General features: G+C 39.5%; 1 protein-coding gene across 1 annotated transcript in view; it reads right to left on the bottom strand.

Moving 5' to 3' along the window:
• Window positions 1-23047, bottom strand: part of MYOF (myoferlin) — a 102478-nt gene that overhangs the window by 9296 nt on the left and 70135 nt on the right. The window contains 11 exon segments of the mRNA XM_087932439.1: window positions 423-562; window positions 2905-3053; window positions 4666-4836; window positions 6079-6170; window positions 11751-11906; window positions 13755-13880; window positions 14956-15054; window positions 15526-15537; window positions 19870-19946; window positions 21057-21222; window positions 22250-22411. Of these exon segments, the coding sequence (XP_087788565.1) occupies window positions 423-562; window positions 2905-3053; window positions 4666-4836; window positions 6079-6170; window positions 11751-11906; window positions 13755-13880; window positions 14956-15054; window positions 15526-15537; window positions 19870-19946; window positions 21057-21222; window positions 22250-22411 (1350 nt within the window).

Genomic DNA, 23047 nt, shown 5'->3' with positions numbered 1-23047 from the left:
TTTTATTGCGTGTGTGATATTTCACCCTAAGAATTATTTTACAAAAATAGTATTACAAGGTGTGTACATATTACCTGCCAATGCAGGTCTCCCTAGCTGGATGAAACAAAGCAATGACAATGCAACATGGAGTATCAAGTATTATGTAGTCAGCCTCATCAGAAAAATCATAGGGTAGGAGACTATGTTACGGATGTTTATTTAATTTCATTCACATGTTGTGATTCATAATGGGCTTTTCCTAGACATACACCTGAATATCCCTTAAAAAAAGATCATATCCCTATAAAATTACTGACAAAAGGTGGATGCAAGAGTAGAAAGGTACCTAACTCTATTGTAGGAATCATTTTGTGTCTAGCTTTTTCCTCAGATCTGCATCTCATGAACTTAGAAAGAAAAGAATTTTTGGGAGGGAATACCTGAGGAATATTGGGTTGGAAAGTACTGTACAGGGTTCTGGTTTCCACATGCTCAGGCACCAAGCCCTGAGTTCTGAGAATGTGAAGAGCCAGCCTTTCTTCTCCAGGTCCCAGATGCTCGTGCAATATTTTGTTTACCTCTGAAATCAAGTGAAAAAAAACAGTGAAAATCACAAGAAACTCACTACACAGAGCACTGACAGTAGGCATGCCTTTCTGTTGTAAAACCTTTCTAAATAGACCAGACAGGAAACACGATCAGGTGAGCAAATTCTACTTTAGTGTAAGGGTACATTTACAGAATCTTGCAAGTCTGAAAGTACAAATCTCCTGCTATCTCCTTAAATGCCTGGAAAGCTAGGGAGAGTCCCTTCTGATTCTCTTTCTCCACCCATTATACAGTTGTGGGCTATGCCCACTCTTACTTGACCCTTCCCTAGTAATCCTTTCCTTGCTGTCTCTCAAGGCTTTTCTCACATACTATTACATCTACATATTGGTTTCAGAATATATCTACACGTGGTGCCTTAAATCTAAAATATAGGGGATTCAATTTTTTGACACATTTTATGTAATAATACCAATAAAGGAAAACATTTGTAGGTCAGGGTTGAAACGGGGGGTCCTTGATGCTCTCTGAGCTTGCTTGTTTTCTTGCAGATGTTTCATTACCCAAACTAGGTAACATCATCAGTGCTACAGTAGTAAGAAGTGCGGCTTGCTGTTAGTTTATATTCTAGTGGCTTGCCCTGTCAGTCTTGGTGAATCTCTTAGAGATTCTTTATTTATTATAGGACTGCAGAAAAAATAATTACTACCAACCTGCCTTCAATCGAGGACCTGTATACTGGACAAGTCAAAAAGAGGGCTGTGAAAATATTTACAGACCCCTCACATCCCGGACATAAATTGTTTCAACTCCTACCCTCAAAACGACGCTATAGAGCACTGCACACCAGAACAACTAGACACAAGAACAGTTTTTTCCCAAAAGCCATCACTCTGCTAAACAAATAATTCCTTCAACACTGTTCAACTATTTACAAAGTCTGCACTACTATTACTGTTACACATCACCTCCCACTTGTGACTGTGTGACTGTAACTTTGTCGCTTGTATCCTTACGATTTATATTGACTGTTTCCTAGTATGATTTGATTGCTTATTGTACCCTATGACTATCATTAAGTGTTGTACCTTATGATTCTTGATGAATTTATCTTTTCTTTTATGTATACTGAGAGTATTTGCACCAAGAAAAATTCCTTGTGTGTCCAACCACACTTGGCCAATAAAGAATTCTATTCTATTCTATTCTAAAAAGAATTCTATTCTGTTAGTTTATATTCTAGTGGCTTGCCATGTCAGTGTTGGTGAATCTCTTAGAGATTCTTTGGTTGGCCTGTTTACTGTTGAGTTCTTTGGCAGTTTCTTGATTGGGGTATTATTTACTTAATTGTTGGTCTGATGTTAATCTCTATGATGATCTGGCTGTTGATTGCTGATGGAGAAGTGCTTGAGTCTTTTTGTTCCCTTTATGGCTTGTTGATTGTCTCTTTTGCATAGTCTATAGAAGTTGTTAATACCCATGTGTCTATTGATAGCTCATTTGCCAGAATGCCAGCCTTCTAGAAATCCCCTGGTGTTTTTGGTTTTGACTTGCTCTAGGATGGTCACATTTTTCCAACTGAAACTAAGGTTAAGTCTGTCTATATGTTGTGAAATTAAAACGTTTGCATCATGTCTTCTGACTGCTAGTTGGTGTCCATGGATGTGTTCTGCCAGTCTTCTGCCTGTTTCTTCTATATAGTGGCAAAGAAGCCAACAGAAAACAGCCCAACCAAAGAATCTCTAAGACCACTCCCACCAACACCGACAGGGCAAGGCACTAGAATATAAACTGACAGCAAACCAAACCACACTTCTTACTAGCACTGATGATACTTACACTGATACTCACACTGATGATGATACACTAGTTATTTAGTTTGGGTAATGAAATGTCTGCAAGAAAACAAGCTGAGAGACCACCAAGGACCCCTCACATTTTATTTGAACATTTCCCCCCTTTTCCTAGTGTACAAGAGAAAAGTCCATTGAGCATTGCTGAGCTGGCATCCCAAATCACCACCTCTTATATATGGAGAGTTGTTTAGCAATGTCCTTATTTAGCAACTTCCTTTAGCAAGGAAGATAGAGCAGAAATGGTTAAATTGATCGTTCTGTTCAAAGAGGAGAACATATTTATGTTTTTTATTTGCATATCACTTCTGGATTTTGTGCTTGTGATGGAAAAAAAATGAAACTTTGACTTTGGTTATGCGACCACTTCACTTAACAACCAAGTTACTGGTCTCATTTGTGACTGTTAAACAAGGACTACCCATAAATGCAACCCTATGGTCTATACAGTTAAAAGCATAATGGAGATAAATTTGGCAAATATGAATCAGTAACACTCAGTAAATAGACAAGGATTTACCAAATTCTTCCAAAGTATAGTCCCTTCCTCCAAAACTAATTCTTTTTCCATTTTCAGAGAGGACTGGAGTACGATGGCCTTTAACTCTGGCAAGATTTTGCAAAAGTTGTGTTGGCTTTAACTGATCTCTCCAAGTATTGATACCTGACCTTTATAGAAAACAAAACACGTTTTGGAAAAAATGCATTATAGTTTTGGGCATACTGTACATGCTTAGATTACTCTTAGATGTGATTGTTGTAAAATTCAACTGCTTGCAAAGAAAAAAAAAGGTGGGGACGTAGAAGGAAAGAAAAGCTGTAATATCAAAATGACAAATGATATTAGACTTTTTAGAAAAAATAATCTCCTAAAAACTGTTTTTAGTTTGTTATAAATTCATTTTCCAGATACTTAGAGAAGCAATGTTGCATATATGGAATTGCTTAAAAAGATTTTCCATGGTTCCCACAAAGGAGCTTTTCTAAATGAAACTCCAAAGGAGTTTATAAATGAAATTCCCTGGAAAACACTGTTTGAGTTTACAGAATTGTGGTGTAAACATTTAGCTGTAGGAAAGAACTGTAGGAAAAGTCATTTCAGGAAGAAGTGGATTTTTGGGGGTATGATTATATGGGTCATATTTATTTGTGCCCACCAAAGGTCACGTGGAAAGATATTATGTAAAGTGGCTCAAGTCAGTGACATTATAAGACAACTTTGAAAAGAGAGTTCTCAGATCTGGACAGGATCATTTTAGTGTCATGGGAAAAGCAAAAGAAAGATCAGGCTTGAAAACTCAGTTTGGAGTTGCAAAGAAGAACATTCCAGAAGAAAAAAAAACCCTCCCAGCATTTCTTTGGATGAGGCATTTGCGAAGAACTTTGTAACATTACCGGTCAGTTTTCCTAACATCATTTCCATCTGATGCATAGCAGAATATATGCAGGTCATACTAGGTTTCCCAGTAAATATAGGTAGTCCTTGACTTACAACAGTTCGTTTAGTCTCCATTCAAAGTCACAATGGCACCAAAAAAAATGAGTTATGACCATTTTTCACACTTACAATGGTTGCAGCATCCCCATGGGCATGTGATCAAAATTCATATTTTTGGCAACTGGTTCATATTTATTGTGGTTGTGGTGTCCCAGGGTCATATCATCAACTTTGGTGATCCTCTAATAAAGTCAATGGGGAATCCAGATTCACTTAATCACTAGATTACTAACTTTAACAACTGCAGTGATTACACTTAACAACTGTGGCAAGAAAGATCATAAAATGGGACAAAACTCACATAACAAATGTCTTACATAGCAACATAAGTTTTGGCTCAAGTATGGTCGTAAGTGGAGGACTACCTGGTAACATTCATAGAGATACATGAATGCAACACAAGAACAGAAAGCATGTTTTGACAAAGAAAATGAGGACACTACTGAAATCTAAGTTGGAAGGCATTCTAGAAGCTATACACTACATTCTTTCCATATTTGTTATAGTTTAAAAGAAATAAGTGCAATTCCAATCATGTTACACATCTTTAAAAAAAAAATAAACCAGATAAAGGGAAAGAGAAAGATAAATGCTAACCCACCTGGATTGTTATGAGTAAATCACTCCAATTTATTGAATGATTGACTGACATACTAGTCAGTCAATCATTCAATAAATTGGAGTGATTTACTTATATTCCAGGTGGCTTACACCACAAGATTAAGCCCATAATTTGGTTTTAGCAGGGCCCGTGGAGGACTAATAGGGATAGGAAAGACTTACACGCAGTGTTGTTGTGGTATCCCACAATGAGATCCAAAGCGGGAGAGGAATCTGTTTTCCAGATCAATTGTAGTTTCACCAACTTTTTCATCTCGAGTCATCAGATCATAATCATAGACGGAAATTTTCAAATCCTTTTCTTGAGGCAAGAAGCAGCTCAATTCATACATCCTAAATGCAGAATTAGCTAGTAAATTTCAATTCCGGAAAAGGGATATTGAAAAGATGAACAAAGCTAAAATATTACTAGTACTGCTCACACAACTGAGTAGTTTGAAGTGCTGTTGTTTAAAAGAAAAGAGTAACATTGATGGTCTACCAGTACTTGAAAGGAAAGATTCATTCTACACATTGTCCAAAGGAAGGACAAGAACTGAAGTTTTACAGAGGAGATCCAAACTCAGAAAGAAGAGGAATTTTCTGATCGTGAGAGTTGTTAAGCAGTTAAAAGCTTTTTGCTTCTTAGAGATATGGGTGGGCACCACTGGACAACTACAAGCAAAGGTTGGACTGCCATCTGTCTGGAAAATTGTAAAAAAATACCCCTGATTTAGGAAAGGGATTGGATTAGAACAGGGCCCCCCAACCTTTTAGGCACTGGGGACAGGTTCTGTGGAGAGAGGCATGGTTTCATGTACTGCCTGCATTCCCCAGATGGGGCTTTGCTTGTTTTCATAGCCCAGTTTCTGGCCTGAAGGCTGGGAACCCCTGATTAGAAGACCTCCAAGGTGCATACGGAGAGTATTTGCACCAAGACAAATTCCTTGTGTGTCCAATCATACTTGGCCAATAAAGAATTCAATTCAATTCTTTCTTTCTTTCTTTCTTTCTTTCTTTCTTTCTTTCTTTCTTTCTTTCTTTCTTTCTTTCTTTCTTTCTTTCTTTCTCTCTCTCTTTCTCTCTCTCTCTCTCTCTCTCTCTCTTTCTCTCTCTCTCTATCCCTTGAAAACTTTATGATTCTACAAAAATATTTCTTAAATTATCAGAATGTACAGATACACCTGTTTTGTAAGGAATATATAATTCTATTAAATCAATTAAATTTTCCCAAAATCTTTCTTTAAATGTACTTCCAGAGTACCTGTTTCAGAGTATTTCTGCAGGTATTAAAAGGACGCTTAAAACAAGGGGCTTTTTCCTCATTTGGGAACTGTTCTTATTCTATTACAATTATTCTCTGAGTTTTAATCCAACTAAGGATATTCTCCAGATAAAATAAACAGAAATGACAGGAAAAACAAACAACCAGAAAACCATATCACATTTCCCCTCTTTCTCACACATATCTATTTTTTCATATATGAAAATAAATTCGCAATTATTTATTTTACTATTTTAATAGAATGATCCCAATCTGGTATTCTGTACACAAATTCTAATTACAAGGGAAGGAGGAATATTTTAATTACCTACCTGCCAAAAATTGGATTCAGTGTATTGGGAATGTAATGATCTCTGTCCTCAACAACTTTTTTGCCTAAGCTGATCTTAATGTAAGGATCACACTATTTGGAAACAAATAAACAAAAAAGTTGTTAATGTTAATAATAATAATGTTAAAAAATATGTTAACATTCATTGCTAGACTGATCAAAAATACGTTATAAATGTTAAGTTCACAACTGTTCAGGTCACAGAAAAATTCTAAATTTCCAAACATTTAAATGGAGAAGGTAGCTATGCTCTTAAATACAGAACCTTTATCTTATTAATTTCCTCCATATTGCTATCAGATCATAATAAATGCCGTTTTAAGATACTGTTATGTCCTGAGGACTCAAGGAGTTCTCACTCAGGTCCACTCACTTTGTGTGGGCGATATTCCCCCATTCCCATTGGTTGGTTCTCCCCAGCAGCCAGCTATAAAAGCAGGCTGCGGGGTCCAACTGGTTGCTGATTGCTGCGAGCCAGTTCCAGGCTTGGCAAGCGCGGTCAGCCCTTTATTTGTAAAATAAAGTACTGTTGCACTCATGCTCTGGTTCAGCCTCTCATTGCTCAAACTTAACACTGGCGACGAAGGTGGGATGGCTACCAGATGCACCTTGCAACCGCTGAGTCACTAGCCACCGATCCGCAGCCCAGAGAGCGATCGGCTGGCGATAAGGAAAAGCTGATCCGCAGCCAGAGAAGCGGTCAGCTAACAAAACAGCGATCAAAAGAGCAAACGCAGATCCGCAGCCAGAGAAAGCGGTCTGAGTCAAAAAGTTAGAAGCGTCTGTAGCCGCTTGTTAGCCCGCTACGGGGAAAGTGAAGCGCTGCGAGCCGCAGCCGCTCTGCATTTGGCGCGAAATTCAAGCGGGTGTCATTTGAATTTCGAGCCAGTAGGAATCACAGCACAGCGCTGTAGAGAGTCACTAACGCCCACTTTTTTTGGCGCGAATCTAGACACCTCCAACGGCTAGCAGCCAACGTGGTAACCCAGAGAGAGAAAGAGAGGTTAGCAAAAAACCTCTCCAGAGCTGATTTCACTAGTAACTCACGAGCGCTCGTAGTCCCAGAGAGATTTTTCCGCAGGTAGCCCAGCCGTTCCAGCACCATGAGTTCCAACCCAGTATTCCCGCGTTTAAACCAGACGAAGAGAAGTGGGAATCGTATAAGAACCGTTTCAATCATTACATCGATGCGGTCGGCCTGGCGGATGCGGGAGAGCATCGGAAAAATCCTATTTCCTAATCTACTGCGGAGCCACTGTTTACGATACCGCCGCAGCACTCGTAGCGCCGAGAGAATTAAAAAACATTCCGTGGTCGAGTTGCTTGAGATCCTCACTAACCACTACGCTCCCAGACCTTCACAAATCGCCAGGAGGTTCACGTTCCGTATGAGGAAGCAATCAAGTAAGGAGACCATCAATCAATATATGGCCGCCCTCAGAACAGCAGCCCTGCACTGCGGGTTTGGAACATACCTGGAGGACATGCTCCTCGATCAATTAGTTTGTGGGGTCAAGGATCTCAACCTACAGAGGCGACTGCTAGCTAAAAAGACCTCAACCTTGCGCAAGCGTAGAGGAGGCCCTAGCAGCCGAGCTAGCAACGAACTCAGCCACCGAAATTCAGGGCCCAAGTGCCAAGCTAGCATCGTTCCCAGTCCATTCCGAAGAGGTGGAAGCGGAGGAAGCCCACAACGATGAGAACGATGTCCATCGCCTCACCAATCGCAGGTAGGGGCCAAACAAGAATACACCGGTCCACCCAAGCACATCACGCTGTGCCTAGCCTGTGGGGATCACATCAAAGGGCCACCTGCAAGTTTAAAGGAGCCGTTTGCAACAACTGCCATAAGAGGGGCACATTGCGAGAGTCTGCCAAGCCCCCAAAGCGCTGCACACAGACCCCGTCCTCGCACTCGGGACCACAGAGGCAAGTATTAAACTGTCGCACGCACCGCCTTGCCAGGCGTACTGGCCACACTGTTAGTAAAATTTCTCTCTCCGTTTCCCTAGAAGGTAAACCGTGCCACATGGAGGTTGACACAGGGTCAGCGCTCTCAATAATCTCGTGGAACACCCTCAAGAGACTCCACCCCAGCCTATCTACTACCCGGCTTCAGAGATGCCAGTTCGGTCTGAAGGACTACCAGGGGAAGGCCATTCCCGTGATCGGCAGAGGCAAGTTCTTTGTCAGTTTTAGAGCTTTTAAAGGCCACCTACCTCTAGTGGTAGTTAACGGCAATCTACCCACCTTATTGGGGCTCGATTGGTTTCCCCACCTCGGCCTAGGGTTAACAGGAGTCCATGCTGTCTCAACCTCAGACACTGACTCCTTATTCACTGACTACGCAGATGTGTTCAGCGAAGAGCTGGGGTGTTATAATGGAACCCCATCTCGTTCACCGTTGACCCCCAGGCAGTCCCAATCAGATTAAAACCACGTAGAGTTCCATTTGCTATTCGACCAAAACTAGACGCTGAATTGGATAAACTACTAAAACAAGGGGTCATTGAGCCAACAGATTTCGCCAAGTGGGAGACGCCCATTGTCACACCCCTCAAAAAGATGGTAGCCTGAGAATTTGCTCGGACTACAAGACAACAATCAATAAATATTTACAAGTTAGCGCCTACCCTGTGCCCGTCATTCAGCACGTATTGCACACATTCGAACCGGGCAGTATTTTTGCTAAATTGGACATGTCTCAAGCATATCAACAGTTCCCTGTTGATAACCAAACAGCGGAACTTCAGACCATCGTCACTCACAGGGGTGCCTTCCGATGCAAGCGTCTCCAATTTGGCGTAAGTGTTGCCCGGGTATTTTTCAGTCCCTCATGGAGCGGATTTTACAGGGCCTCCCTGGTGTAGTACCCTACTTGACGACATCTTGGTCTCGGCCAGGGACAGACCCCAACTCTTCCAGAGAGTGCGAGCAGTGTTAGAGAGGTTCAGACAGCATGGCCTCAAGTTAAAAAAAGAAAAATGCGCCATTGCCACTAGACAGGTGGACTTTCTGGGTTATAAAATTGACGCCTCTGGCATTCACCCCCTGGAGTCCAAGGTTAGGGCGATCCACGAAGCTCCCACACCGACCTCCAAAACGGAGCTACAAGCTTTCTTGGGGCTCCTAAACTTTTATGCATCCTTCTTGCCCCATAAAGCCCTCAGTAGCCGAACCCCTACACAGATTACTAGACAAAAAGTCACCGTGGCACTGGGGGCACAAAGAAGACCAGGCGTTTAACGCCGTCAAATCACTACTTACGTCAGAGGCAGTGCTCATCCAATTCGACCCCAACCTTCCTTTAGTACTGGCAGCAGACGCATCCCCTTTTGGAATTGGGGCGGTCCTTAGTCACCGACTCGCCAATGGCGCCGAGGCCCCCATCGCCTTTTTCTCCAGGACGCTCTCGGCCACGGAGCGAAATACAGCCAAATTGACAAGGAAGCCCTAGCAGCTGTTGCAGCCGTGAAAAAGTTTCACGAATTCCTTTTGGCCACTTCTTGAACTGGTCACCGACCATAAGCCCCTTCTGGGCCTACTGGCCGGCGACAAACAGACACCTCAAGTCCTCTCCCCTCGGATGACACGGTGGACACTTTTCCCAGCGGCCTACTCATACAAACTTATCCACCGCCCGGGCAAAACTCTATCCCACGCTGACGCGCTCAGTCGCTGCCCCTTACCCGCTCCGGCTGAAGACCCAGCTCCTGTCAATGCCATTTTTGAAATCACACAGTTGGACCTGCCCATCACCGCCCTTGACATCGCCGCCAAAACCAAGGCAGACCAAACGCTCGCCCAGGTGCTCGACTGGGTGAGGAGGGTGGCCGGGAGGCAACATTGATAACAAATTCGCACCCTTTAAGACTCGCATGCAGGAGCTGTCCAGTTTGCAGGGTTGTCTTCTGTGGGGCACTCAAGTGGTCATTCCGACCTCGCTGCGTACCCGAGTCCTGGAGCGTTGCACGAGGGACACCCGGCATTGTGAGAATGAAGGCGTTGGCACGCAGCTACGTGTGGTGGCCGGGTCTAGACGAGGACATTGTCAATTGGGTAAGTTCCTGCAGCATTTGCCAGGAATCCCGTCCTGCTCCCCCATCGCCACCCCTACCAGATGGAGAGCGCCAGCGCCCTTGGTCTAGAATCCATATCGATCTGGCCGGCCCGTGCATGGAAAGATGTTCCTAGTGGTCGTGGGACGCTTATTCCAAGTGGATAGGCGTGGCACAGCTATCCACGACCACCACACTAGCAATCACCAACGTGTTAACGCGCCTGTTAGTTACACATGGACTACCCGACTCCTTGGTCTCCGATAATGGCCCACAGTTCGCATCAGTAGAATTCAGCCGTTTTGCAGCCAACCTTGGCATTCGCCACATTTTCACAGCCCCATTTCACCCTGCGAGTAATGGGTTGGCTGAAAGGGCCGTCAGGACCACCAAAGAGGCCCTCGCTAGGTTTGGCAGAGATGACTGGCACCACAAACTCTCACGGTTCCTGATGAGCCAGCACTCAACCCCTGTGCAGTCACCAATAAGTCCCCAGCGGAACTTCTGATGGGCCGGCGCCTGAGGACTGTATTAGATAGACTGCACCCACAATACTGCCCTGACTCTCCCCTTGCTTCCACTTCGGGGGTTAGACATTTTATGTTACAGGAGCCGGTATTCGCAAGGAATTTCGCTGGGGACCCGCTTTGGATTCCGGGCGAGGTCATCGCCGTCACCGGGCCGAGATCGTATAGAGTCCGGCTGGAGGATGGTCGCGTCTGGAGGAGGCACATAGACCAACTCAGAAGGCGCCTCAGCAACCTCGCAAACAAGAATCCAGAGCCTCCAGTCGAAGGGGAACCGTCTCATCCGCCGCCCAGCCACACCGCACCCAGCGACCAGTCTGCGCCAGCGGTCGTTCCGGTCAGCCCAAACTCGGACAACAGCGCCCAGAGAGTTGACCAACCTGGTCTAACCCACGAGAGCTCGACCCCAGAAACCAACCCGGTGGTTCCCGAGGATGCCCAGTCCAGAGAGAGTGTTGGCGACACTATGCCAGCTCAACCGTCACAGACTGATACTGAACAGACAGACAATGTTCCCGAGTTGCGCCACTCCGGGCGCCAACACAAACCCCCCGTCTACCTCAAGGACTATGCGTGTTCGCATCTGGGGGGAAGGGGTGTTATGTCCTGAGGACTCAAGGAGTTCTCACTCAGGTCCACTCACTTTGTGTGGGCGATATTCCCCCATTCCCATTGGTTGGTTCTCCCCAGCAGCCAGCTATAAAAGCAGGCTGCGGGGTCCAACTGGTTGCTGATTGCTGCGAGCCAGTTCCAGGCTTGGCAAGCGCGGTCAGCCCTTTATTTGTAAAATAAAGTACTGTTGCACTCATGCTCTGGTTCAGCCTCTCATTGCTCAAACTTAACAGATACCTTTAGTGAAACGCTTTTATTTAGGAACACTGCATGTCACTTCATTCCTGTCAATTACATTCCAATTCATTATTTACCAGTAAATGCACCCCAATGCTTTAATCTACTGAATCTCAACCTCAGTAGCTTTAAGATGTCTGGACCAACTCCCCTGAACCTTTTCTGAGATTGAGAAACACTGCTCTAATTGGTACTATTGGCTGGAGCTATTAACTTACCAGTCCATTATTATCTTTAGGTTGGAGCTCTAAGCCTCGTACTACATAAATCCGTACAATGCATTCCTGAGGCCCACTGTCTGGCAACTCACAAAACTGCCGAGGAGGAGGTGGTACGGTTGGATCATCTGGTAATGTGTAGATCCGGAAAGAGCCCTATTAAATCACATGAATAATAGTAAATAAGCCAAAACAAGCCTTATTACAGTCAAGGAAGGTATGAACATACGATATCACATTTATTCGTTCATTTATTAAAATGGTATCCAGCCCTAATACACAATCATACTTCATTATTTTCATTAAAAAATATTTGTTTGCAAAATTTGACTTGATCTATTTGTATTGTTCTGACTACAAATGAGAACTTGTTTTGATTAACATTTTGCATTAAGAAAGTACTTTAGAAATATTAATTTAAACATATTTGGATAACTCTCATTTTCTTGACTGATGCTGTAACAAGTGTGTCCAATGAAAACTCTATATTCATTTGATAGCCAATGTTTCAATCAATATTTGAGGGATAGATACTCTATCACATGTGTGAAACACAGTTTTTCCTGATATCTTTCCTTTATGGTAGATTTAATAAATTTTATCTAATTCCTCAGAAATGGAAGATGAAGTTGTATTTGGGGTAATATCTCCCAATAATTCTGTTAGCTATCTGGTATAAATTTCAGAGGATTTTGCTTGAGATGATTTTATTTAAAAAGAAATAGCCAATAAATAAGCCAGTTTAGCAGAATACAATGTTAGCATTTGATTTCCATTTATGTGTGTGTGTATGTGTATGTTGTAGTTAAAACTTTTTGCCCATGTTTTTATTTAGTTGCACAAAAAGAACATTTAATGGAATATCTAATTGTTGTAAAGAAGCTTATATCATTTTTTATTAACTTTGTGTGAACTGAAATTTAATTTGAAAACTGAATCAACCTCGGCTCATTACTTTTAACACATGGAATATATTTTGGCAAATAACATTTCATACTGCCTGCATTTTTAAAATAAAGTTTGATTTCATTTATTTCAGATAAGATTGGTCTCTCTCCCAATAGCAGGAAGTACTGTAATCTTTCGTCATATGCCTATAAGCTACAGGGTCAGGATACTGTACTTAAATCTTTTTAAAATTTCATTACCCTTTATATGCCAGAAGGATAATACAGGTTCTGTTTCTTTCATCGACTAAGTTAGGAATGAGGATGCCAAGGAAAAATATGGGGTGACAGCAATAACTATCAAACAACTATTCATGAGTAGGAGATTGGGCCAGGGTATATAATCTCAGAACATTTCTGAGACTGAATATTTGAAACTTCCAGCCATTCATCCTGTGGACTGCTGCTACACTTGTTCCCTTGAGACAATCTGACAAGAATATGAATGCATTGTGGCAGAAATCAGGGATAAACTGTAAGTCATGTTGTTTTCTTTCTCCCTTTCTCTCTCTGAAGCTTCTTGTATCTACCTGTTCTCTCTCTCTCTCTCTCCCCTCCCTCATCTACCTACCCATCCACCCACACACATACCCATATTCATCTCCATCTCTCTCTCTCTCTCTCTCTCTCTCATATAGCTATCCTTCTTGTATAATGTGACTCTGCATGGTATACAGTAAAACAAATATTTAAATGAAGGCTAAAATATCCATGAAATAAAACTAAAAACATAAATAAGATCATGGGAGAATGGATCACCATCGTACACATAATGCAATCATTTCACACACACATCCCATTTTCTCTTTGTCTTTCCAGAAAGAGCCATTCCTCAAAAAAGTAGTTTTACTATTGGCCCAATAATGTTGATCCTTTATACCCATCATGTTTTTCCTCTGCTTCAGGTTTTTTATTTTATTTTCACAAATCTGTTCATGAGAAAATACGGAATAATTGCACTGTTTAGTTTGACTGCATTCTCAGTGGACTTGTGAAGAGAGATGAAATCAATGTATCCCACTTTCTATTGCAAATATATTTGTTGTTTTCATTGTACCTTAAATTCTCCTGCAACCGTAGGGTCATCATTTTCTTCGTTTTTACCTCGATATAGTTTGAAAGTATCACAGAAGTCTGTTAAACCCCTAAAGTCAGGTACATTCTCCAGTTCACAGTTATAAACCTACAAACAAAAGTGAGTGCCACAATTAAAAGGGTTAAGGGTTAAAAGAACTGTGGTGTATATGTCAGTGACAGATGCTGAGAAATTTAAAATAAGGAAAAATATTCCCATCTTCAAACAAATATAATGATGTGGGGAAAATATTTAATTGTATTTATGAAATAATTTTCGATAATGGTAAAATGGTAAAAAAAAAACCAGATTATTCAAACAATAAATTAGTGAGCAATAGCATAAAGAGCCATTTTGGTCTAGTGGTTAAGGCACCAAGCTGGAAACCACAGAGTTCTAGTTCCAGCGTAAGCAAAAGCTAGTTAGGTGACTAGGCCTTAGAAGCAAGCAATGCCAAACCATTTCTGAAAAAGTTTGTGAAGAAAACTGCAGGGACTTGTCCAGGAGTCAACAATGACTTGAAAGCATAAAAGTACCACCCCGAAATAAAAACAAACAAATAACAATGGTCTGTATTGCTACATTAGCATTCTTGTAACCCCCCGCCCTGATTGGCCAGGACGCACGGCGCTCGGATTGGTTGAGTGAGCCGCAGCGATTGGCCTGTTGCAAATCGCCCGCGATTGGAGGAAATCGATCGCGGGGGATTTGAAACGGTGTCATTGGCCGTGGCTGGCAAGGCAAGTTCAATATAAGCCACCACCGATCCGAGGAAAGCCGAGCCGATCTCAGAACTAAATAAAAGAGCTTAAAAAAAGGTCACTGAGTCTCACGTCTCCTTTTTGCGATCAGCGAATATGAAAAACAGCATTGTAATACTGCGGATTATCATAATAAATATAAGGCAGTGGTGTCAAACTCACATCATCATGGTGTCATCACATGACGTATTGGGACTTTTTTTCCCCTTCACTAAACCGGGCATGGGCGTGGCCAGCTTGTGACTCATCCAGCCCACGGGCTGGGAGTTTGACAGCCTTGATATAAGGTCTCTACTACATTTTTTTTCTAGATAGGATGAATTGGGCGAACAAAGGTATTGATCTAAAACCTAGTCATTTTTAAACATTATTATTTTTTTAAACTTGGAAGCCAATGCTAATCTCATCCATAAAATATATACCTTCAATGTACCATATCCTTTCTGAAGGTACTGTCCACATTTTTCAGTATCACCTATTGAAGCATAAAATTTGCTCCACCAGTCCACAACTTCTTTTTCCTAAAGAATAAAAAATTAAAAACTAAAAGGAAGCAATAACAATCTTTGGGATAATTATTTTAGCTATACTGTACACTTAATTTCCTCAATTTCATTTCTTTCTGCCATATTAGGTTACAATTCCTTAAGCCACACCCCAAATCCCTTCCTCTTCCATTGATTTAAGCCTCTTTCTGTTCAAAGAGATACAGAGTTAAGGTTAGATTTAGGGTTAGAAGCCTTTTTGTGAAAAATAAACCATTATAATATACATTATACCATAGCAAACATTCTTGGGGTCGTATTCAATTAACTCTGTTCCATTATTTTTCACAAAGAAGCTTCTAAATCCTTTGGACCTATAAAGCTATTTCTCAAATAAAGGGACTCTGGCAGCTTTTTTCAATTAAGTAGTGCATATTAAATTCGTGCATGCTAAAATTAATGGATATAACATCAATAATTCCAATGACATAGATGTGCTTCAATTACCTTTTCAGTGAGCTGATCATGAAAACATATCCGGGGTGGATCGGTGGGGAAAACCAAAACAGAACAATTAAAATAAAACCAAACATCTGCGTTTGATACAATATTATAGAAAACAAAATGTGGTTTTGGATTACAGTTATATTTTCAAATAATGTGCTTTATTTTTCTCTGAACATTGCCCGTGTCTTTAGTTAAGAAGTTCATTCAGATCCACCAGAGGTATTATAATTCCATAAATCTTATTAAATAAACATAAAGAGGAATCATGTCTTGAAATTATTTCCAGGACACTTCTGGATTAGCCCAAGAATCAGATGATTAATTGATTTGTTAGGAATGTCAAGAAATTAAGAATGGACCAATAATCTGCTTCTTTGAAAGAGGACTAGAGTTAGGAGCATAATAAGTAGCTTGCGCTTGCCCTATGCCCTTAAGCTTGCCTGTTGCCTTCAGACAAGGCAGGAATTCTGCCTCATGAAGCGTGATAAAGAATAACTCAATTTTTCCACATGAACAGAAAGTAGAATAGAATATATTATGTTTATATGTATGTATGTATTTTATATCCTGCTTTTATGCTTTTACGTCATCCGTTTTTCCCTATTATAACAAAACCCCTATGAGGATGGCTAGGCTGAGTTTTATAGTTTTTACCAAAAAAGGATCTTCTGTAAATTATTTCTTATAATAAGTATTATTTTCATAGATTATGCTGAAAGTCTTTAAATCGGCTTTCACAGCAAGATAAAATTACAATTTCTAAGTAGGAACCCAGTTGATGATAGAACCCATAAGCAATCACTGACCCCCGAAAGTTGTTTCATCAATTTATTACATACTTAGTGCTTTGAGATTTTGGAGAAATCATGTAAAAGTAATCACTACCAAATTTTGTTCTCCAGTGGCAGAAAAAAAAATCGGTCATATCAAGCAATGGAATTTTATTTTGATTGACTGCAAATCCTATGGCCATTTAGACTGGAGTCTATTCCTCTGAATTCATTGGATTCATTTTTGAGGATGCATACATAATGTTTTACTGTTAGCAAGTCAGTCAGATGCCATATGTTAGTGGCAACACATCTGTGTGAAAACAACTTTTCCCATTCCCAGTGAAAGATGTAGTTTTCAACTGCCTCAAAGTTTTGAACTGAAACTTTTGTTTTTCTCCAAAACCTCCCTCTGTGAAATATTGAAAAGTGGTATGAAAGCTCAATAATAAAAAGCATCGAAGGTGAATAATCCCCATGCATTTTTTTTCCATCTATACATACATGTACTGTTCTTGGAGAAGCCATTTTGCTGAGTGCAGCTGACATACTGCTTATGCACTAGAAATTGGAATGCAGATCGTGAAAGTTCTGCATCTGTCATACTAATCTGAGATCTGCACATCATTTGTTCTAAGAAGTCTTTATTTTCCATTCTGTTCCAGAAAAAATTAGAATGCTGCATCTTTAAAGGAACGTTCAGCTCCAGATAAACTAACACACTGTACAAAATTAGATTTAAACCTCCCTTTATGCTTAAATATGTTTACCATGTCGTAATTCCATGTGCTGATGGCTAGATATCAATCAAAATATTCCATATAGCAAAATATAACCATTAATGATATTTATTTGGTCAACTTGCCTTGTGCCTGAAACTGCACATCTAGAGAAAATTTATCGTTACAATTGCTATTAATAGTGCAAAGATTATGCAGACCTACTGGTGTAAAGTTGTATCATCAATGGTTCTCACCAAAAGGAACTCAATAATGTACATTGGCCTTCAAAATTTAATAAATTATTTAATTCTTATGTTTTCTTGAAGCACCTTAAAGTGATCCTTATTTTATTTAAAAAAGGCACTGTAGCTTACTAACTGGTCTTCAATTATTTCAGGTATCCTATACGTAATACATTATTCTAAGCATGCACACAGATGCCATTCTGTAGTTAATCTCTAACATCACTTTGGCCTATTGAATTTCTTTATAAGTATCACTGTTCTGACTGGTAGGGGTTGAAAAGAAATTTAATTAGGAATCTTTTCAGTTGCTCTCCTGTAATCCCTGTAGTTTGAGATGCCATGAGTTGAACTTAGCATCTTTTTACTCAATATGCAATATATGCAAACATCTGATTTAGTATATAAGATATAGTACAGGTAGTCCTCAACTTATGACAGTTCATTTAGTGACCAAAGTTACAACAGCACTGAAAAAAGTGGCTTATGACTACTTTACGACCTTTGCAGCCTCCCCATGATCATGTAATCAAAATTCAGGTACTTGGCAACTGGTTCATACTTATGACCTTTGCTCTGTCCCAAGGAGATGTGATCCCCTTTTGCGATCTTCTAACAAGCACGAACAAGGAGAAAGCTAGATTCACTTAACAATCATGTTACTAACCTATTAACTGCAGTGATTCACTTAACAACTGTGACAAGAAAGGTTGTAAAATGGAGCAAAACTTACTTAACAAATGTCTCACTTAACAACAAATTTTGAGCTCAATTGTGGTCATAAGTTGAGGACTACCTGAATATATCTGGCTTTCCCCCCCTAAAAATTACCACAAAAAATATTGGAGTTTATCTCTATAAATTGACTATTTAGCCTTTAAATTATCTTAGATTTTTGGAATCTTCTATAGAGAAAAATGTCCTTAAGTTGTTTGCTGGTTAAAGACCGCAGAAGGATAACTAGGGAATATAACCTCTTTGCTTTTAGTCATAATTCTAATAATCTGTTCTCTGGTGAAATGCCAGGTTAACAATAAAAAATAGCAGTCATAAGAATGCACATTGAGGTAGCGTCCAATATTTAATGACCTATTTCTACTAATTGCTCTACAGGTAGTCTTCAACTTATGTCTGTAATTGAGCTCGCAATTATGATCATAAGTATGTGACAGTCACTAAGCAGGTCACCATGTGACCTCACCTCATCTACAAACTTTTTTTAAAGCGAATGTGGCAGTTGTAAACATGGTGATGATTAAGCCACTGCCATGGTATTTAGGTGAACCCATTATTTGCTAGGGGGTACCTTTTGCCAGAAACCTGAAGTAAATGCCAGGTTCTGTCACAAATGACATAAATCATGGTCACATGATCGCAAGGAGCTGCAAATGGATGTAAATGGAGGCTGACTGCCAAGAGCACAACATGCGGTCATGTGACTCTGAGGAGGTGGCGGTTGGAACTTTGAATTCGGGTCATAAGTAGCTTTTTTGAACAATTGCAAAGTAACTCTCAAGGATCATCTGTAGTGAATAAACAGACTAAATACCATAATAGAGAAATGGATTAGCTGCAAGAACACACACATTACTGAAATTAATTCTATTGCATCTTATACAGCTTAATTCTAGTACTCTTCTACTCTTATTTGTCATTGTGGCAAAATAGATGGCAAACAAATTTAAGAAATAAATGAAGGAATAAATAAAATTAGGAGTAATAATATACTGTAACTGACTCTCTTATCACAGATTGAATAGGATGGGGACAGGAATTCTTAAAGCAAGAAGAATACAGTTTTAAAACCCTGCAATTACAGAGAGAAAATGAACAAGTCACTGAATTTAAATGTTGACATTTCTGAATTAAATATCTAATGTTAAATATTTTCATCATTTAGCTGCACAAACTAAAATAGCCCCTTTAGTATCAGTGGTTAGTCTCATATCTATTTGTGATAACCCAGCAATTATCTAACTAATTGTATTTAAATAGTGATTATTTTACAGAAATAGGAAGGATTCTGATCGGAAATACGTTTGAAGGTTGAATAGCTATGTCAATTTTAAATTTATTGTTGTGCCATTTCACCCAAATCATTTTGTCATGCAGCTGTTTTTTTTCCCAATGGTACCTGACAGAGAGAGTGCTCCCCCATTTAACCAAATTTAGATGATGATTTCAGAAGATAAGCCTTCAAACTACCAGTTCAATTTATCAGTCTATTCACTAGAGAGCAGATATAATCTAAGATTACTGGCAGACAACTCAGGAACTGTAGCCACACACATAAGCCAGGCAATAATTTATATCAACCCTCCCTAGCTGATGATCTCCAAATATGTTGGTCTTCACTTCCCATAAGACCCCATCAGAGTATCATCATACTGACTGAAGAAATCAAACACATCTGAAGAGCACCAAATAGGGAAACCTGATCTACCCAGACAAAAACCATGGAAAAACACAGAGTGATTGATACACATGCTGGCTACATAAGAGAACATATTATCTTTTAACAATTATTATGGATAAATTGTCTGGTAAGATTTGCATGCCAAAAAACAAAAGAACTGGCCACAGAAAAATGTATGTAAACAAGAAGTTTACCTGTGAAGTGAGTAAGGGTTGGGCATCTTCCACTTCAATTACAACATCTCGGCAAGGTGCAGCTGCTAGAATAGTAACTGCAGATAAAATAATTCATTAAACTAAGAAACACTAAGAGCCAGTTTTGTAATTCATTCAGGAATCATAACTTCAGGTTTTATTTCTCATAATGCTCTGCTCTTTTATTTGTTTCTACCAGATGGGACAGTCCAGAGAACTGGGCTGCTGAACATTAAAACTGGAAGAAAATAGCCTTCCTTCTTCTAAATCAGTGTTTTTCAAATTTAGCAACTTTAAAATGAATGAATTTCATCTCCTAGATCTCGCCAGCCAAAATTCTGGCAGCTAAAGTCCACACTTCTTAAACAAGAGGCAATTGGACTTCCTTGTTTTTTTCTTTGAAGACGTTTCACTTCTCATTCAAGAAACATCTTCGGCTCTGACTGGATGGTGGGAATGGAAGGCTCCATTCCCCACCATCAATCAAGCCGAAGATGTTCTTGAATGAAGTGGCATCTTCAAAAAAAAAAAATCAATTACCCTCTTAACACCTTTGGGACAACCATGACCTGGATGACTGAGAATGTCCATAGACACACTTCTTAAAGTCGCCAAATTTGAAAAACATTGCTCTAAATGAATTGTATTTGGGGGAATTAACTGCCAAGTCAAATTGCTCAGGACATTGGCTGCCAAAAGGCAGGATATAAATACATAAATTAGTGTTTATTTTAGAGCAAAGAACATGTTCTGTATTTCAGCTCCAAATGCAATTTGCTTGTGTTGCCAGAATAACCCATTCCTGCAAGATGGAATTATCACCAAGCTTGGGGGAACCCCAAAGTCTTGGTAAAAGGCAAAAGGAGGCACATTCAGTGCTCAGACAGAAAACTTCTGTCAAGGGAGTGAAATGGATGGTCTGTACATTCTGGTAACTTTTTAATGAAGTTAAATACAGAACTGTATGCTAGAATTTAAAAAGTGGGACAAAGTTATAGTAGGAGCTATGAAAGTAATGTATTCATCTCTGGTACATTTTCAAAACCATGAATGTTAATGGCTATTGTGTTAAACTGTCACCAAAATGATATTTCAATGGAACTTTTGTAAAGTCAATAGATTATCTTAGCAGTAGCAAGACTGAGAGAAAAATAAATGAAAAAAATGTGTTTATTTTATAACTATACCTTTCATCTGTGGTGCAATATCTTCTTTAGTAGCATAAGGATCACAGCGAAACCTCTCCAGTAAATCAATTGTACATTGTCCCACGACAGGCTTACGGCCAAACTGCCTGTGATCTATTACTTTAAGAACTAGTGATGGAGTGTACAATTCCTCTTTGGGCAACAGCTAGTTAAAAACAAGCAAAATACATATTACACAGACTACATTTAAAATCAATTACAAAAATACATAACACAGCAACATCTGGGGAGGAGAAGATAAAAAGTCAAAATAATTGAAGCGACGTTTATTTTTAAATGCACAGTGGTACCTTGGTACTCAATTGCTTTGAAACTTATCGAATTTGGTACTCAACACAAAATTTTGTCCCAGTAGTCATCGTTTGATACTCAACATACAAGCTAGAACTTGTTGGTGCTGGCCACCTTGTGATTTGCTACATTTTCTTTATGGGAAAATTTTGTTTGGCACTCATTGTTTTTGATACTTATCGTGCCTCCCGAAACCAATTAAAAATTACTACCAAAGTCCCACTGTATATCAACACGTATAAAATCTGATGGAGATTTATGACATAGTTGCAACTGTTTTCTTGATTTTTTTTTTAACCCACTGAGTATTCGTGCAAAAGACATTTATATGGATTGGGAGCACAGCATGGAGATTAAAGATTTAAACTTTCTTCTCTGGTGAAAATTAAGGTCCACATTCTACAATCAAATTAATACAGTTTTATATATTTAGACGGGAGAATGTGATTTTTGCTTCAGTTCACAAAAAACTGTCTTATGTTCAGGGAAGAGATATGGAAGATAATGAATTTAGCAAAGGAAGCAATGAAGCATTTAGTCGGGAAGGGAGATATACTGAATACTGCCTGATATTCTACAATTTTCCCAGTTTGTGCTGTGCATTGGTATGTGTTTATAATAATGACATCTGTGTTATAAGAATTCAGCATTCCACCACATGTATCTGCTTCTGAATGAGGATAGAGATGTATAATCATACTACAACTGAAACTGTAGGCAAACTTAAAAATAGGATTCATTTACAATGTTTAAATTTTTGCTCTGGACAGTTTACAGATTAAATACAGTGTATATGTATCAACTGGTTCTATTTTTTAATGATCAATATGTAGTCAAAATGTGCTATACATTTTTGCTATGAACTCTTTGCGGTATCATACCACTTTCATGAAGAGAACAGATCCGGGAAAATTAGGTGTCCTCTTCAAGTTTTTGATCACTACAGATTCTACCATTACACCTCCACATTCTATAATGAGACTGGGAGAAGTCACAGAAGCCATTTGATAGTTTTTCATGTTCCGTAATCCCCAGGCAAGGATCTATTAAAACAAATAAAGCAACAGGTCCCAAAACATCACATTATGAAGATAAATATAATCTGCTGCAAAATTAATGTTAAAAAAAATAAGGGAGTTGGAATGGTCAACTCACCATGGCCAACTCACACTGGGACAACTTGCCATAGTCAACCTGCCACAGGACAACTCACCAGGACAATTTAACAATTCAATTTAACAATTCAACTTAAAATAAATAAAACATATTTTATTTTTTGCCATTCACATTTCCTTATGTCCCTCATTTTGCATCTTGACTCCTGCTGACTTCATGGATATAGCCATGAAGGGTTTTTTGGTATGAATTTGCAAATGTTTTGCCATTGTCTTTTCCCAGGATATTGTATTAATTCCCAGGGTAACCTATTCTCATGAATGTAATGTTACTTCATTCATAAATTCAAGTTCATTTCATAATATTTAGCATTCCATAACATATTTTGAAAGAGCTCTTAGTTCACCTAGGTAGTTCTTGGATGACTACAATAGTCCTTAGATGCAAGACTGAGATATAATTCTTAATCTGAGACCAAGTTTATGATGGATATGAAATAAGAATTTTTGAATTTATCATCGAAGCTTTTAATGACATCAAATCTAACATTGGACGAATATTGC

This window comes from Pseudonaja textilis, chromosome 4 (genome assembly GCF_049901715.1).
Source record: "Pseudonaja textilis isolate UNSWEBS1 chromosome 4, rPseTex1.2, whole genome shotgun sequence".
NCBI lineage: Eukaryota > Metazoa > Chordata > Lepidosauria > Squamata > Elapidae > Pseudonaja > Pseudonaja textilis.
The sequence above is the reverse complement of the archived record's forward strand: the minus strand, read 5'-3'. Positions and strand labels throughout refer to the sequence as shown.